This window comes from Natrix helvetica (genome assembly GCF_964273705.1).
Source record: "Natrix helvetica genome assembly, chromosome: 11".
NCBI lineage: Eukaryota > Metazoa > Chordata > Lepidosauria > Squamata > Natricidae > Natrix > Natrix helvetica.
The window spans coordinates 18229573-18247555 of NC_138562.1; the positions used below are offsets into that span (position 1 = coordinate 18229573).

Consider the following 17983-nt stretch of genomic DNA (forward strand, 5'->3'; position numbering starts at 1 on the left):
GGGAGGGGCAGAAGGGCTCAGGCAGGGGGGGCAATGGGAGGATGCCACCCAATCTGCTGACCTCCAGGGGGGCAAGGGGGAGACTTTCCCCGTGGAATGGGTGAGGCCTGCCATGGAGGAGGGGGGGAGCGCTGACTGGCTGCTGGCACATTTAATTGCAGCTGGGGAGGGGGAGCTGCTTTGAACTCTGCTTCTCCCCACCCCACCCCAAAGCTCCTTCTCTGCAGCTGGCCGCAACTGTCTCCAGTGGGGCAGAATGGGACTCCCTGAGCCGGGAGATGCCTCTGACCAAAGCCCTCAATCAGCTTGTGGTGCCAGCCTGGCTGCACTCTGGTCAGCTGGTTGCAAAAGGTGCCTCATCCCACTGCCCTCCCCCCCCAATTTCCTGGGGCCTCATCGTGGCCCCTGGCTGGAAATCCGAGTTTCCCCTTCATGGCCAGGTGTGGAAACCTCCTGGCAGGCTTTCTTGGTGCAAGGCGGTGCCCCTTTCCTACCAGCAGAGGGTGCTGTTGGCTTATTGGCTTCTCATGTTGACTGAAGGTGCCTTATGACCTATGCCGCCCTCCCCCCCCCTGCCCATGGGTGGGGTCTCAGTTCCCACAAGCCTCCCACAAGCTGGCTCCCTGTGCCTGGTGTCTGCCCCCTCCCCCCCAAGAGAAATGAGTTTGCAAGCGAACCATTTTGCTCTCTCCTGCTGTATGAAAGGCTGCCAGCTTTAACCGATGGCATTTCCAGAAGTGGTTTTGAGATGTTCTCCTGCCTGGAAAGGGCATTTTGAGCAGTTCTGGATTAGGGTGCAAGGTCGGGGGGGAGGGGGCAGCAAGCCTGCTTGGTTTTTGAACACCCCCCCCCCCCGTGCAATATTGTGCCTGATCAGACTGCCTGGTTTGCTTTGATCTTGGGCAGGCTTTCACTAATGGGAGCATTAGTGAGATCAGGATTGTTATGACTCTGTTGCCGCAGCAGCCCCGCGATTGAAAGGCTCGGCACAAAGTGCAGCCCTGCAAGGAAGACCAGGGGTTCTGAGGGTCTGATCTGCCCTCAGCTCTGGGGGTGAGGGTGGTGAACGGGGTCAGTGCCTCTCCCTTTGCACGGTGTTTTTGTGGTGGGGAAAACAGGCTTTGAACTGCACTAAGCTATAAATGACACAGCCAATGCACTGCTGCCAGATAAGCTCCTGCCCCCCAAGGTGTGTGGGTGTTTTTTTTTTGTCCCTCCCTTGCCCTTGGCCAAAGGTGGAAATTCAAGGGACCCCAGCTCTGAATGCTGGCTCAGAGCCAGAGAGGCAAGCCGGCATGGCAGAATTTTCTTCGGCATTCAACAACTTTGGACTCAGCCCTCAATGTTCAAAAGACCGAGGTCGCGGCCCAGCCTGCTCCTCATGTGCCACACGCTGAACTTCAGGCAGCGGATTAATTCAAGCCCCCCTCCCTGGCAGCAGCCGGCTGCCCGAGGAGAGGCCCCTGGGACTGAAGCCAAGCGCAGGAGAATTCTGCTTCCAGTCAGCTGGACAGGAATGTTGAGAGATCGGTCCAGCAATGAAATTGGGACTCCCTGCCCTTCTGCAGGCCTGTGGAACCTGTGGCATTGAAGACACACAAGAAGACTCAACCGTTTCCACCTGACTTGCCCTGGCAGAGTATCGGGCATCCAATGGCTAGGCGATCAATTGCTGGACACCACAGACCCCACTCTCTAGGGAGTATCTGCCATCCCTCCACGTGTGACTAAGGAGAGCAGGTCAGGGACAGGTATTCCCTGCTGGAAAATGCTCACCTGGAGGGCAGAGGAAACTTTCAAAAGATACTTTAAAAGGCCCCTCCAAAGTCTCTTAATGTCGAGCCGGCCTTGCGCAAAATACCCAGTGTGGCCGGCATGCACAAGGGCTGGTTGATTTCACAAAGTTAGGCGCACCGCAGAAGCACATGAGCGCTGCACAAGCCTAGAACCGTCAGTGCCACAACTGGCCTAGGTATTTGCCCAACTTGCCGGATCATCCCATTCCCGGCTTGGCTTGACCCATCGTCTTTGGACTCCCCACGACCGATGGGGCCGAGGCATCTGATTGGATGACGACAAGCCACCAGCGACACCTGTTGCCCAAGCCGAGAGGGAGCGAAGTGAGAGCCTAAGCTTCAACCCCGGGAGCACCTGCAGGAAGGGGGGGGGGCAGCCCACCCTCCACAACTTTGAAGGCAAGCCGGACACACGGCACATAATTCCCTCTGGAGCCATGGAAGGCATTTCATGCTTTTTATTTATTCTTGAAACGAAAGAGGAGGGGGAGGCTAGTCATTGTTAGGCTCATTTGCCCAGTTGGGAGGGGGAGGAACATGGGAGAAGGAGCCCCCAGCAGGAGGAGAGGAGGCGTGGCTCTGGGGCAAGCGGGTCAGAAGGTGGGCTTTGGAGCCTGAGTGTTGCCCCATCGTCACCACAAGGTATTTTGCAAAAGTCTGTTATTGTAACAACAGCCCTTTTCCGTCTGCTGGAGTTTACATGCTCAAATTCAATTTACATATGTAAAAAAAAAAGCAGTACCATCTTTTCAGGTTGCATATACAAAATATGTACAACTGTCTTTCCTATACATAGATACCCCACCGGGGGGGGGGGTTGTTGGCAAGCAAAAACAAAGAAGCCCTTTCTGTGCCAGCTGTTTCCTTGCCTCCCCTGATGACATCCCAGCCCTGCCTGCTCCCTGGAGCTGCTGCCCTCGTGCCAGGCCAGAAGCAGCTCTGGGCACCTTCTTTGGCCTGTCCAGGGGGTTGCTGGGAGCTCCCCAGCATGGGCAGCCGGTCTGGTGAAAGTGGGTGTGTGATCTGGGGGAGGAATTGGGGGAGCAAGCAAGGCTAATCCAGGATCTGCTTGGTGCGATGAACCCAAGGCGAAGATGGGGAGGCAGGTTGCATGGTTGAGAATTCAAAAGGGTCACTGGAAATCACTCCATGCAGGAAGGGCGGCGAAGAAACGTTTGGGTAGTGGAGCAAAAAAAAAAGGGGGGGGGGTGTCATTGAAAGCAGCATCTGCCCCAGCCTGTTGGTTCAAGGTGCCTCCACTTGCAGATGGCTAATCAATGGGCTTCGGAAAAGGCTGAGCTGCTGCATCCAAAGTTTTGGGTGATCAAGGGCATGAGGCTCAGCGGATCTTTTAGAGAAGGGAGTTTTAAAAAGGGCTAGGAATTAAGGCAAATGTTTGCACAAGCTTGCTTGAAACATGTTGAAAACTCCCCCAAATATTTCTATCTATCTCTAAGTCTCAATTTTGCATGATGCCAAACCTATGAACCAAGCAGCTACAGCTATGATCCAAAACAAAGATGTTGGAAGTCCCATTGATTTTAGTTCCACATTTAGCATGGGCTCAGTTCACAGCGACCAAGGAAGCATTTAGGTGGAGAGGCCAAATCTAGTGCAATGAAGCCCTTTTGAGGCGACCCTCTTCCATATCAACCTCTTCTATGAAAAGGAAAAGTCTTTCCCTGCAAGGATCCACAACTGGAATGGGGAACCAGACTTCAGCTGCATTTTGCTTGGGGAGGGGGCCTTGATGCCACCGGAGAAGCAGCTGTGCCACTTGCAGGAGGGAGGGGGAGGGGGGCGCCAGGCAGTGAATCTGGGGAGAACTTTCCAGGCTGTGACTCCAGATACACTCATATGTGCAAGCGACACTGAGGAGCCCCAAGACGGGAGCTGCCCTGCTTCAGCGGTCTCTTGCCTAAGAAGATGTGGCACTAAGCTCACCAGTCGTGTGCCAAATGCCACATGTGGCCTCTTACCGCCCTCCCAGCAGAGCCAAGAAAAGCTCTTGGCTAAGCCAGAGTTGGCAAAGAGGCTCCGGGTTGGAATTCCCCAAGGCTGATGGGGGTATGTGGATGGGAGCGTGGAAGCCCAAGGGCCCCAATGGGCAAAATCGAGGCCGAGAGGGAGGTGCCCACTTTGGAATCAGGCCAGCCTTTAATGCCCCTGCTGGCTGCCTTCTCAGCAGGATGAAAGGCGGCTCATGGAAGGAAAGGAGGTGGGAATCCTAAGGATGGCTGACTCCGCTTTCTCCATAGAGAGTCCAAGATGGCGGCTTCCACAAGCGAAGGCCTTGAGAGTGGGCGGATCCTGGGACACAGCGGGAGATGGGGGCTCCCTTGGAGATTCCTGGGAGGATTTGTTCTCTGCTTTCTTCCTGCTATCCTTGCTGTGTTAGGACATCCAGCTGCATTTGCCACGGCTGTGCAAGCGAGGTAGGGGAAGGCCCCCTTCACTCCGGGAAGGGAGCCTGCCTGGGAAGGGTTCCCACTGCTGCCTGAAACCAGTGGTGGATTCCGGATCCTGTCGCAACTGGTACAAATATAGGGAGGGGGGGAGGGCCCTCGGAAGCATCATATCGGAACGGTACCTGGTGCTCCCAGTAGGCACCGGTACGCCCGTACAGGGGTGTACTAGCCGTAACCCACCACTGCCTGAAACGGCCATGCTGTCCATTTGGTGCGGCACAAGGGAAGAGGGGAAAACAAGGGGAACCTGTGCAGTTCCTTTCCTTCCCCGGGCGCAGAGGGAAGATGCTCAGTGCAGGCTATGAGGCCGAGGGCCCCACAAGCTGATCGCGTCCCCTGAAGTGGCTCTTGAGCCTTCAACTCCACGGCAGGCCAGAATCGTCGTGGATGGACGCTGAAGAGGTTTTGGCGAAAGAGCCAACTTTCACTTCCAAGTCTGTCTCTCGATATAAGGAAGCTTTGGGTGCAAAATGTTAGGCTTCCCCTTCTCCCATCCGGCCCCCTCAGCTGCAGAAACGTAGCAATTTAAGCCAGAGTTTAAGTTGGGCTGCTTTGATCCTTCAAGCAAGACAAGGCCTGGGATGTCCCATGGGACTTGCAAGAGCCGAGAAGTTAATTTTGGACAGCCAACGTCCTCTTGCCATTCTACACACTTTGCCTGATTTCAACAGAGGGATTGGTCAGGACCCGACATGCTGGTTTCATGCAGAAATAAATAGGTGTTTCCTGGAGATCCCCCAAGTGTGGAGGAGGCCCTTTTCTGTTGCCAGCCCAGCCTGCCTCCCTGGGCACCGCCAGGCATCAAAGGCAGAGGTGGTAGCCGGGCGCCTGGCCTTTGATCGCAGTCTGTGTGGGTAGGGGTGGGCGCAGGGCGGCTCTGCCGGAGGGAGGCTGTGCCTCAGCCCTAGTTCTGGTGTCTCTTCATGTGCAGAGCCAGGTGGTCCGAGCGGGAGAAGCATCGGCCGCAAGCCAGGCACTTGAAGGGCTTGGCTCCAGTGTGCTTGCGGTAGTGTCGGGTGAGTTCATCCGAGCGAGCAAAGCGCCAGTCGCAGCCCTCCCAGGTGCACCGGTAGGGCTTCTCGCCTGGAAGGAAGGAAGACGGGAGCCTGTCACACACCAGGAAAGTCTGGGAGTTGCCCACCCTCCTTCCCCTGGGCTGCGTGCCCTCGACCTGGACGGCTCCAAGACCCCTCGCCTGCTGAACCGTTGCAGGGAGGAGAGGAGATGTTTGGGGGGGAGGGGAGTGGTGGGACGGAAAGAGCCGGGAAGTTGCTGGGAGGGGAGGGAAAGCTGGAACTCCCGCTGCTCGTAACCCAGAATAGGCTGGTGAGGGGGACAAGTGGGGTCATGGGGGGACAATGGGGTGCTCGATACTAGAGACACGATTCCGTGGGATGCCGTTTGTTGTGTTCTATTCCCCCCCCCCATCAAAGGGGCTCCCCAGAGGTCTCCGCCCCACCCTCTTTCTCAGAGCAGCCACGGAAGGGGATTAGCCATGCCCTGAAACACCTAGGTTGAAGGCCTTCACCGCCTTGCGTGGCAGTCCGTGTCCTGCCTGGCGTGTGCTTTGAAGGCCACGCCTGCAGACAGGTGCCACCCTTTCTCTCCTGAACCCTCTCAGGACCTAGCCCAGATGGAGCCAAGGGAGAAGGCTCCCTGGGCAGGGCTTGTGCCAACCACATGGGCAGGCTGTTTCCCAGGCGGTGTGGTGAGTGGAAGCCATTGTTCTGGGAAGGTCAGCCTCTGCTTCAAACAAACCCCCCCAGGGAGTTTCCGGGATGGAAACCAAAGCCTTTCCATTGTCCCCACAGCAGCTCCTCACTGGGGCAACCTGGCAGGGCAGCCACAAACAATGCGCCCCAGAGGGAGGGCGGATGCAACCTGCCAGGCCTGGAGATGGAGCAAAAAGGACACCCTTGTGGTTGAGGACGGTGAGGGATTCCTTAACTCCCCCATTCCCCCCTCCCCGCAAAGGTCTCCTGCCCTCCCACAAGTGACCATCTCATGGGGGCTCCAGCCTGCCTCCTGTTAGACGCGCAGGGTCTTCCTGGGGTCTTCCCAGCATTCCTCTTCCTCCGTGGCAAACTGTGAGAGATTAGCCCCTCCGAGGGCAGCTGGGCTGCTCCTCCAGACTAGGGGAGGCTGAGGAGGGGCTTTGCCCCCAGTCCCCGGGCCTTCTTCTGCTGCTCCTGGGTGGCCTTCAGCAGCTTAGCCAGGTTCAGGCTGCATCCTGCACAGCTAGTGGCCATCCCTGGCCCTGCTGAAACTTAGCAGGGCTAAGATGGCCTTTTGGAGCTGCTAACGTTTTTGACCTTAAGAGTTGGAGTGGATGGGGAAGCCCTTCCTTTCTCACCCTTCAGCCCCCCAATAGGCCTCAATCTCCAGGGTTGGGAGGGACCGGATGCCCTTGCTTCACCCTTCCTTGGGGAAGCAAGAAGGCTTGGAAGAGGAGGACGCCTCTCATCCAGGGGCCGCAACATCTCCCTGTGCAGCTCTGGCTTCCTGCAGCCCTCGGAGCCCAGCTGAGAGCCCAGCCCGCCCTGCAGGCGGCCCAGTGCCCGGCTGTGCCCTTGGCAGAAGCTTTTCCCAAGGCTGGAGTCTGCCTGTCTTCCGAAGAAAAGCAGCCTTTGGGAAACGGAAGCCCCCTGCCCGCCAGACAAAGCTTCTCCGACGGAAGACTCCGAAAGATGATTTACGTTTTTGAGACAAGATCGGCCTCTTGCCATGTCAACCTACCTGTGTGAGTCCTCTGATGAGCTTTCAGGTGGGAGCTTTTGGTGTAAACCTTGGTGCAGCCTGCGGGGGGGAAAAAAACAGAAGGAAGACTCAATGGCTGAGCCCAGAGGGGCTGCTGGCACAGGGCCGAGTGGAGAGAAGAGAAATGAATGGGGGGAGGAGGGGGTTGAGAGTCCATTCTTGGGCTCTGCCTCTTTTTCCCCCTTCTTCCTCAACGCTAAAGGGGTAATTAGGGCGCCTCGTAGGGGCTTCATCTGGGAATACCAAAGGGCCCCTCCCTCCTTGGCATGCAACCTCTCCTGCTGTGCACATTTTTTAGAATATTTGTGGCTTTGGCGGGAGAGGCCCTGCATTCAAAGATCAGGCGAGGGGGGCACCCAGACCCCTAAAATCTCATCCCTGCCAGAATTGCATTCCAGGGTAAGGGGCACAACATTTATTGGCTTTGCCCTGAGGCAGCCAATGCTGCTCCCACTTCAGCTAGATCGGTGCCACTTGTCTGTGTGTGTGTGTGTGTGTGTGTGTGTGTAGAGAGAGAGAGAGAGAGAGACAGACAGACAGACAGACAGACTGACTGACTGACAGACAGACAGACAGACAGACAGACAGACAGACAGACAGACAGACAGACAGACAGACTCACGGGGTGGGGGGAGGGTTAGCCAGATTGCAAGGTTGTCAGTCCCCTACCCGGATAGTCACAGTGGTGGATCCTCCTCTTCTCCAGTTCTGGATTGTTCCTCCGGTTGAACTTGGGGGTCGGCAGGATGAGGTGTCCCTGTGTGATGCCCTTGATGGGGCTGGGCCCAGAGGCGAGGTGTCCCGGGGGCTCCAGTTTCAGTCCAAATGTGGCCTCGTAGGGGGGTGGAGGCGAAATGGTGTTGATAGGTTCAGGCCGGTTCTCGGGGCTGCTGGGCTGGGAGTTTGGGGGCGAAGGGGGCAGGCTGACTGCTGGGACGGGGTAGAACTCCTCCGGCAGACTGAAGCCACTGAGGTCTTGGGAGACCGCCGGGAAGGACTTGAGCAGCCCTGCTGACCTCAAGGGCCGGGCAAGAGTCCTGGAGTCCAGCATGGAGCTGCCAGTAGATATGGTCACCCCGTGGATGCTGCCGGAGGCCGTGGCGCCACAGGTTGAGGAGGCCGCAGGGGTCATCTCCCCCGAGAGCTGGTAGAGGAGGCCTGGCTGCGGGCTGATCGAATGGGGAGCTTCAGGGCAGGGCAGCTCTTGTTTGACAAAGATGCTGTTGGCAGCCACAGAGTGCGGCACGCTGAAGACGCTGGTGAAGTCCGGCAGGGTCTGGATCGGCCCACTGCTGACAGGGCAGGGCTGGGCAAAGCAGGGCTCCATTTTGATCTGGGGAAAGGGCCCCGAGGGCTTAGCCGGCCGGTAGATGCCCGTGCGCAAGTGAGTGGTGTCTGGAAGGATGACGTTGATGTTGACGCTGTAAGGGGCCGACTGAGGCTTTTCAGTGGAGAAATACTCATCCACCACGGAGGCGCTTTCCCGCCGATACTTCTTGTCCGTTGCCGTCGGGGTGGGGAGCATCTGGCCAGAGAGGTACTTGTCCATCTCGGTCCGTGCCTGAGTGGAAGCCCAGAAGAGGAAGGAACAGTGAGGAAGGAAAGGCCCCAGGTCTCCATGCAGCTGGCATCCCCCACCCAGGCCAGGTGCTCGAGGGCAACCCCCACCCCAGTGGCGCAATTCAGCCAGTTCGGTTCGGCCGAACTAGTAGCAGCGGCTGCGGGAGGCTCCTCCCACCCACCCCGATGGAATGCGCGAGCACCCACACCTGCGCAGAAGGGGTGCGCATGCACAGATGCAGCACGCAAGAATAAAACACCAGCGCCCACATTTGCGAACTGGTAGGGAAGATGAGTGAACCCCAGTGCTGCCTTTTTTTAGCCATAGTTGTTGAGTGAATCACTGCAATTGTTAAGGGATTCCGGCTTCCCCCGTTGACTTTGCTTGGGGGAAGCTGCCCGGGAGGGTACCAAACGGCGATCCCGGGATGATGCAAGGACGGTTTCCAAGGGCCCAATTCTTATCACAGGACTCTGGGGATGCTGTGATGGTCATAAATGGGAGGAACCAGTCATAAGTCAATTTTCCAGTGCCGTTGTAACTTCAAATAGCTGCTAAACAAATGGTTGTAAGTCAAGGACTACCCATAATTCTGCAAAACACTTGGTCAAGTCCTGGAAATGAGAAGCTCCTGTCAGGCTCCTGATATCCCATCAACACCATCAGCTCACATTTGGCTTCCTTTCTCTTATCTGGGTTGATGGAGGCCCATGGTGGTGAACCTATGGCAGGCGTGCCAGAGGTGGCACACAGAGCCCTCTCTGTGGGCATGTGTGCCGTTGCCAGCTGCTCATCTGGTTTCTGGCCAGCTGATCTTCATGGGTGCCAGTGCACCGGAAAATGGCCAAAAACAGCCAAAAAACAAACCGTTTTAGGGCAATTTTTCAGGCCAAAAATGGTCTGGAAAACATCCTGAAAATGGACAAAAATGGCCAAAAAAACAGCCTAAAAATGGCCAAAAAGAAAAAAAAACATCCTGAAAACGGACAAAAAGAAAAAAACATCCTGTAAACGGCCAAAAATTGCCAAAAAATCCAGCCTGAAAACGGCCAAAAACGCCCAAAAAAATCCTGAAAATGGCCAAAAAGAAAAAAAAACATCCTGAAAACAGCCCAAAATGGCCCCAAAACAGACCATCTTAGGGCAATTTTTCAGGAAAAAAATGGCCTGGAAAACATCCTGAAAACCGCCAAAAGTGGCCAAAAAACATCCTGAAAACAGCCAAAAAGAAAAAACCAGCCTGAAAACGGCCCAAAATGGCCCCAAAACCAGCCATGCAGGTGCTGGCCAGCTGGTGTTTGGATTTCTGGAAGACCAGCTGCCCAGCGTGAATGTGCGTGCCTGCAGACACGTTCCAGTTTGGGCACTGGGTGCCGAAAAGTTTCTCCATCACTGATATCTGCTTTCTGATACGTCACTTAATACCTGCTTTCTACTAACTTTCTTTTTTAAAATATTCCGTTGTCTTAACAAGCCTTCCTGAACAGTTATACAGGTGGCTGCAATAACCCTTTGAGGAAAAACGTTGCACTTTTTAAAAAGAAAAAATCAAAACAAAGGTAGTTAAAAACAGAAAGGAAACTCAATCAATCTCTACCCCCTCAAAAGCAAAAAAAACAAAACAAAACACAAAACAATCCATTGGACAGAAACAAAGTTAACTTTTAAAAATCCATGGATGAAAAAGCAAATTCCACAACTGTTCCACAGGGGCAAACTTTCTCTCTGTGTAAATGCCACCCCAACCCCTTTTTCAGCCATTGAGCTGAAGCAGAAGCTGTGACAATTGTGGCCGGATCTTCCTCTCTGCTGAGCCAAAGACAGTTCAAACCCTGAACCTGAACAGAAGGGCTGGAGGGGGGGGGCTGGGGGGGGCTCCTTGGGGTGGGGGTGGGGGGCTGAAGGGGTTTCACACCTTGCACCCAGCACCCTCCCTGGCCAAACATGCCTGCGGATTATCTCACAGAATAGGAGATCTCGGCCTTTGATCCCCTGATTGTGGCCAGGCCCCGCAGATACGATGGAGCAAGGTACGGCTCCCGGAGGCAGGAAAAGGGAGGGGGAGCACCCCCACTCACCATCAGAACCTCCATGGGCTCAGAGCCTCCCCCCCCCCTTCTGCAAAAGCGGCCTTTCAATCTCTCCAACTGGTAATGACACATTTGGAGGAAAAGCCCGGTTGGGGGAAAAAAACCCCATCCCTCTCTTTGTCTGCATTCCTTCAAAAGCGCCTGGATTTCAATAGAAAGCACTTCTACTTCTCTATGGCTGAGTGCCAGCCTTTATTGTTCCTCTAGTAAAAAATTGACCCGAGTCAATATTTGCTTCTCTGATCATTCAGTCTTGGTATTGACCTCAGTTGCAGGCCAGAGGGCGGGGAGGGGGGTTTGCCTTGGGCATCCTTTCTCCTAGAACTCTCTGGGGAGGCGGGCAGTTTGGGGCAAGAGGGGTGCCTGTCCTGGCTCAGGGGCTGCTCCTCAAGACTCACGGAAGCCCCCTTCCAGTTTCCCAGGAGGAAAGCCGTTTGCTCTGCCCCCCTCCCCCACGGGGGGGTAGACAACTGATCCAAGTCTCAAACGTTGTGCCAGGCCTATCTGATGACGCCAGCAGGCACCCAGAGGAAGTGCCACTCCTTTGGAGCTGGCCCTGGCAGTGTCACTCCAGGCTGGGGCACACCGGGCAGCTAGCCAGAAACCAGGCAGGGGGTATGGGTGGCATGAACCACAACCAGCCCTCTCCAAATCAGAGCCCTCCACTGGAGAAGCTCACGGCTGGGGTCGATGGGCTTACGGTCTGGGCTCTCCGGGGAAGGCGGAGCAGATCAGAGGAAGCTGACTCGACTTCACAATGGCAGGGAGCTGCACATCCCCCAGCTCCCTGGAGTCACCCCTGCTCCCCCTGCCCCAAAGGACTAATGCCCACGTGGTATGCCCTAGGGTGAGAGGACACAGCAAAGGGCCCAGAAAGCAGGCATCGAAGGGGAGCAAAGGACTGGCTGGCATTTGCTGAGTTGTTTCCTACAAGGAAACACTCCTTGGCTTGCGTGGCATTTCGGTCAGCCACCAGAATGGATTCATCGTTGTATTAGATTACACTTTTTTATCAGAACTTTTCATGACCTTTGGCAATCTAGAATATAAACCCTTATCCTGTCTTATCTGATTGTCTTTCTTCTTGTGATCAGCAATCGGAAAAACACCTCGTTCTTTTGATCTCACGTCTACATTTACTCCCCAAAACAATTATTGGCTCTTCTGCTCTCCATACACCATGTTTGTACCTTATCCATCACTTTCTTCTCCCTCTCTCCTCCCCCTCCCTCCCTCCTTTCTTCCCTCTGTCATCTTTCTCTTCTCTACTTCCCCTTCCTCTCTCCTTCTCCTCTCTCCCCCCTTTCCATTCCTCCTTTCTCTCCTCCTCTTCCCCCCTCCTTACCCTCTCTTCTATCCCTCTCTTCTTCCCTTACCTCTCTCCTTTTCTTCCTACTCTTCATCTCGTTTACTTGGTGTATTTCAGCCTCTAAGCATGCTCCATTTTATGTTGATGGTATTTATAATTCCTTTTCAATATACATATACGTCTACATTTTTGATAGGTCTTTTCTGGTGAGAGAAATAAAAGTTGCCCTGCGTAGAGAAGGTCATGTAAGGGAGACTTCACCATTACCATACATTTGGAAGCCAATCCAGTCTCTGACAATCCCTCCTTTGGGCCTCCAGCCACTCTCTCACCTGCCCTTCTTGGCTTGGCTAACTGCGTGTCCACCTGGGCAACTCAGCCGCGCTTCAAATGTGTCAGATGGACTCGGCTGGAGCGCAAAATCCTGAGAACCTTAATAATGTTGGGGGATACCATATTATGTGTAGAATATACAAGGATATATAGCATATCTACCAGGTCTAGGTAAGAAATTAGACTTCTTTTGCCATGGGCCACATTTATTTTGAAGATAATATTTCTTCAAAAAAGCTGTTTCGATGAGTCAAGGGATGGCTCCTTAGGGATCAAATTAGGAAACCGTGTTTATTTAGGCACACCGTTTTCTTGAGTGATTTCCCATCATTGGAAATCCCACAGGGCTATCTCGACTGACCACGCAGAGTCCTTCTTCTGGGATGGAGCATTCTGGGTGGCTGGCGGGAGGGAGAAGCCAGTAGTTGAGGAAGACTCTTGCTGGAAATCTCCTATGGAAATGTCGGATACCAATTGCCTTCCGATGCGTCCATTAATCCAGGCTGCAGTTACAGACTGAGAGCAGATTCTGCAGAGTGTCTGGTGAATTTCTCTGCGCCTGGAACGTGGGGAGCATGGGCTGTCCCTCCCCCATGTGCAGCTAAGGAGCAGCCCTTCCGCCAGAGCCCCCCCCTCACCCCTTGGGGAAAGGTTTCTTTGCAGGCCTGGATTGAGCCCAGAGGGGCAACTCCAGCTTGGTTGATTAGCCACTATTCTTATTAGCCTGATCTTGAGTGCAAGCTCCCTATGAAATAGTTGGTTTTGGAGAAGAGTAGCAGGAACTAAACAAAGGGAGGGAGGGAGGGAGGCCAATATCCCAGAGGGAGAGGGAGAGGGAAGGAGCATTTCCCCTTCAAAAATGGGAAGTTGAGCTGAGGCTGGAGACAGGTGTGTCTCCCTGAGTTTCCAGGCTCTGATGACCTTTGGCGAGGGAAAATGCAGCCGCCAACCTCACCGTCACCTTGTTTGGCACGTAAAACAAAGTCTTCGGTTCACGGATCAAAAGAAGTTAGCCAGATCTCCGTTCTGAAAGATTGTGCATTCCAGGAAACCCCAGGGAGAAAGAAGCCTAAGGACCGAGGGAAATCAAGGCCGCCATTCTGCTGGTAGAGCATCCAACTGGCCTGGAGTAGCCCTTCTACTGCCCTCGCCCCCCCCCCCCCATCTTCTATTTCCGGAAAAAAAATATGGGTCCAATCGAGCCTTACAAGCTGACTCTATGAAAGGTGTTTTTCAAATGGCGACTCAGGTTGGTCGCCTGGGACTCTGGGAGACGGCAGCCCTGATCAGACAGAAACCGCACGGTCTGGAGTGACGAAAAGGGGCCCTCCCACTCTCAGAGCTGCCTTCCCTCCGAATGCCAAGGGGACCCCCTCGCTTGCCAGGGCCGCTCTCGGCTGCTGCTCCCCAGCATTTCCTACCGAATACCCGCCGTCTTCTCTGCCAACAAGATGGCGCCAGGAAGCCTTGCACTTGAGGTTAATCATTACCTCGTTTATTGGACCAATTGAGCAAGAGAAAATGGAGGGGGGATTGGCATAAAATAAAGAATTATCTCAGGGTTGGGATTTCATAACCAACAGCAAATGCCAAAGTGGACGGCCGATTCTCTTGAAATCAACGTTTCCTTTTTTTTTTTTTTTTAATGTGATGCAAACAGAAGACAAATGTTGGTCTCAGTGGAGAAATGGGCCCCGTTCCTGTTCTTTTCTGGGGCCGTTTGCGCCGAGAAGAAAGTCGGCCGATTCTGTCTCCCAGTGGCCCCCACAGAAGAAGCTTCCCTAGGGAGGGCAGCAGATCAGTCGCCTCTCCAAGTCAACAGTTTAGGATGAGCGGCTGAGATGCCGAATCTGCTCCCTGGATCAAGTCACAAAACCCGGGGTGAATAAACACCATGGCCTCCCAGGGCAAGGCGCCCACGATACGGTTCCACTCGATATGACAAGCTGACCGGCGTGTGGGTTCAAGAGAGTCCTTCCGTCATGGAAGCGTCTCCATAGGGCTGGGGAGATCTTCCCACCATTGTGGTCACCTGCAGGACACCTGAGCCCTGACCCCAGCCCCAGAAGCCCTTCCTGATTTGCCCTGGAGCCCCTGCCCTGCCTTGCCCTCCATAATGTTGACACGGTCTAGGCCAAGATGGGGTAGAGGGTCAGTCCTCCTGCCCTGGTGCGCAAAGCCTAAGGAAAGCCACCTCCCTCCCGCGAGGACCCTCTGGCTTTGACCTGGTCTCCCCTTCCTTTCAGAGAGGCTTCCTCCCCACCACACACAAACACAAGGCCACCAGTTCCGTAGTGGGAGAGAGTCTTCCACACGTGCATAGCAGCAGCGTAACCTTCTCCCTGCCTCTGGCTTGGCCCCACAAGGCCTGCAGCCGCCTGTGTGTTTCTTTCACACATTGGACGGAAGCAGGAAAGAGCAGCATCTTCGGCCAGGTGGAAGAGCCCGCAGAGGTGTGCCAGGCAGGCTCTCTGCCTCCACTTCTTGATTCAGCCCCATCTCGTGGGGGGGAGGGAGGGGAGGCAGGGGCCTCACAGCTGGGGAACCTCAAGGAGAATTCCATTCCTGTGATTCCCGAAGGCGGCAGCCCAGACGGCGAGAGCGAGCAGCACGTAATCTCAGCGGGCTCTTCCTCGGAGCAATGTTTTTGGCTCAGAAACTCCCTGCAGGCACCTGGCCAGAGAATCCGCTTGCGCGCGCGAACCCCCCCCCCCACCGCTCTTCCCACGGAGGGAAACAACCCCCGAGGTCCTCAGGGAGCCTCCCTTGCCTGAGAAGGTTCCCACCGTAAAAAGCAGCACCCCAGAAACTTCATCCCCGGCACCACAAAAGAAGGCCAAATTCAGGTACGTCTTCCTCAAAAGCTTTCGTTTTCCTCGCTGCTCGGTTCCATCCAAGTTGATCTGTCGCCCTGTTTGTACCCCAAAAACTGATTTACATTTCAGGCCCGACTCCAGATCCATTATAACTTTGGGTGACCCACCGTCGTTTTCCAACAGCCTAAAATCTCCAGCACCTTTTCTGCCTTTTGCAGCCACCCCAAATCCATAATCAGAGAGAGGAAAAGAAGACTACAGTTTGTTTCGAAACTTTCCGATAATTGATCTCATCAAGCTTTTGGATTAAAGCAGCAACTCTCCAAAAGAATGCTTTTCTACCCGTCCCGATTACAACAGAATACGCCTCATGTCCAGAAGTTCCACACTTCCCTTACCTGGGACAAATCCTGTTGATTCTCCAGGATTCGTATGGGTGGTTTGATGTCCTCGAAGACGGCCATGTCGTCAGTGCATTCTCTCGCCATCGCAACGGGCTTCAAGGGCGTAAAAGCTACACTTTCCTCGGAGATTGGGGAGCTTGCGACAAGCCCACTGCCGCTCATCCTGTTTGCATGTGCCCCTCTCCCACCTGGCCGAGTTGCGAAACTGAAATCGGAGAGGAAAAACAAGTTTTGGAAAAGGCAACAATCAGGCGTCCCGAGGCATGCCTGCCGTTCCTGATCTTGAGGAATCCAGGTGCTCTGTAGCCTTAAGAATCCCAATCTGCCTCAGAAAATCTTCACCTGTCCTGCAGTGGGAGGAACTCCCACCTGGCAAAGGCTGCGGCAGGCCTCCCCAGCCAATTGGGGAGGAAGCGAGCGCCACTCCAGCCAATGGCAGAGCCAGTGGCCTCTTCCTTCAGGCAACCCAAGACACAATGCCTAGTGGAGAGCCAACCAGCCAGCCAGCCAGCCAGGCAGACGGCTGGGCTTGTGGCCCTCAGCCATGTTACGCACAGGGAAGTGGGAGAGGGGTGCCTGCCAGGAGCTTCCCGGGGAAACAACTCCGTTGCAGCGGGCAAGATCCTTGGCAAGCTGCCCCTGTCCTCGGCTTATCTTGCATCGTCTTCCAGCCCAACTCCTCTGTGCCGGCTCTGAGTTGGGGTGAAGGGCCACTGGGCCTTTCCAATGTCTCCTCTCTGGCAAAATGCCCAGTGCTAGAGAACCCCAGGGGTGAGTCTCTCGGATGTCCCAAGCATGCGTCCTGTTGCTTTCTGCAGGCAGTTGGGCAGCCAGGCAGGCCTGATCTCCTGGCTGTCAAGCTCTCTTGGCCAGCCATCCTTCGCCTTGCCAAAAGTCTGAGCTCCCTCCCTGGCTCCTCTGCCCCCATCCAATGGGCAAGACTAAGCCCCCCACCCTTCCAGACCAAGAATGCCAGTTCTTGCTTTGTGGAAAGCAGCCTGTGGCCCTCGATGCCTCTGGCCCAGGACCTCCCCATGTGGGGGGCTGATTTTTCCAGGCAATGAAATCAGGAGGCAAAGAGGCTTGTCCTCCGAAGGCCACACAGCAGCCAGGAAAAGAATTGCCTGATTCCGAAATTAACTGACCGAGTCCAGAAAAAGTCCACGTTTCAAAAGGAAAACAATTGCGGATTTCAGTGTTGTTACAGGAATTTAGCGCTTATCTAGTGGCTATTTTGCAGAAGGATAAAACTCATTGTCTGTGCAAGGCCAAAGAAGAGAGGAACTGAAAGCAGACATTTTATATGATTAACAGACCTAAAAGTGCAGTAGGACCCCCAAGAGGGTTTTTTAAATTTTTTAAAAAAATTAAAATCTGGGATTGATTCCTAAACCTCGTGATTTAATTTAAATCCCTTGTCTGGCCTTCAGTTTGGAAATCCAGCTCTCTGCATCTGTCGCTATCAGATGGGGAGGGGTGGGGAGAGGGAATACATATATATTTACACACATAGGCACATGTGGAATTGTTTGAAATCCTGAGGTCTAGCCATTCGTGCGGGGAGAATGGTAGAAATTGGAGGACGTGGCTGTAAACGATCTGAAAGGAAGCTCTTCACAGCCTTCTTTCTTTCTTGGTCAAACGGGATGAAGTCAGCAGATGGAGCTTTCCTTCTGGAAAGGAGAAAGGGATGAAATCTGGATCCATTCCCGGGGCCTTTCCAATCCGAGGAGTGCCATCCTCTCGGCAGTTGCTGGAAACACGATGGAAGAGCAGGAACAATCCTGCAGGAGGGACCGAGGCCATGGTGGGATTCAAATCATTTAACAACCGGTTCTCTGCCCTCATGATTTCTTCCAACAATCAGTTCGCCAAACGGCTCAGAAGGTTAACAACTGGTTCTCCGGAAGTGGTACGAACCGGCTGAATCCTCCCACTGGGCCGAGGTCAGGAAAAGAGACAGAAGCAGAGACCTCTGAGCCAGACCGGCAGCTGAAGGTCTTTGCAGGGTCGTTTGCTCACCCTGCAAAAGCCCGGCAGGGTCCATGTGACGGATGAAGGTTGAGCTACGGCAGTTGCCAAAGGTTTCCTGGTTCAATTCCGCCTTTCCTTCTGTGGCAAGTTTGCACCGTTTGGCATTCAGCTCTCGCCTCCCAGGCTGCATGGAAACTACAGGCCTCTTCAGCGGAGGAGGCTGAATCCTCACGCTCTCTTGGACAAGAAGAAGGACAGGAGTCGGAGCAGAAAGTTGGGTGGGGATGCAAGACTCAGGGAGGTTTTGGTTTTTTGTCGTTGTTAGTTGCGAAGTCGTGTCCGACCCATTGCGACCCCATGGACAACGTTCCTCCAGGCCTTCCTGTCCTCTACCATCGTCTGGAGTCCATTGAAGCTCATGCCGACGGCTTCGTTGACTCCATCCAGCCACCTCCTTCTCTGTCGTCCCCTTCTT

At 54.5% G+C, this 17983-nt stretch overlaps 1 protein-coding gene across 2 annotated transcripts; it reads right to left on the reverse strand.

Moving 5' to 3' along the window:
* Positions 1-24: 24 nt before the first annotated feature.
* Positions 25-16926, reverse strand: LOC309397852 (Krueppel-like factor 5). Of its 2 annotated transcripts, XR_014176321.1 has the most exons (5): positions 15529-16926; positions 7691-8582; positions 7001-7060; positions 1862-5347; positions 25-1830 (listed from the first exon to the last, which is right to left on the reverse strand). XR_014176321.1 is itself a non-coding variant. In XM_081964247.1 (4 exons), the coding sequence occupies exons 1-4, from the start codon at positions 15694-15696 to the stop codon at positions 5169-5171; spliced, it is 1299 nt and encodes a 432-aa protein (XP_081820373.1). In that variant the 5' UTR covers positions 15697-16926; the 3' UTR covers positions 1847-5168. The 2 variants fall into 2 exon arrangements, 1 of the variants encoding a protein (XP_081820373.1); XM_081964247.1 differs by lacking the exon at positions 25-1830 and having other exon boundaries at positions 1847-5347.
* Between the last annotated feature and the right edge of the window lie 1057 nt (positions 16927-17983).

What these genes read in the sequence shown, in the direction of transcription:
- LOC309397852 (XM_081964247.1), bottom strand. Translation starts at nt 15,696, where the DNA reads ATGAGCGGCAGTGGGCTTGTCGCAAGCTCCCCAATCTCCGAGGAAAGT. An exon ending in CCACCACTGTGACTATCCGG is followed by an intron (nt 7,061 to 7,690) that starts GTAGGGGACTGA and finishes TCCCCCCCGCAG; the next exon opens with GCTGCACCAAGGTTTACACC. An exon ending in TCATCAGAGGACTCACACAG is followed by an intron (nt 5,348 to 7,000) that starts GTAGGTTGACAT and finishes CCTTCCTTCCAG; the next exon opens with GCGAGAAGCCCTACCGGTGC.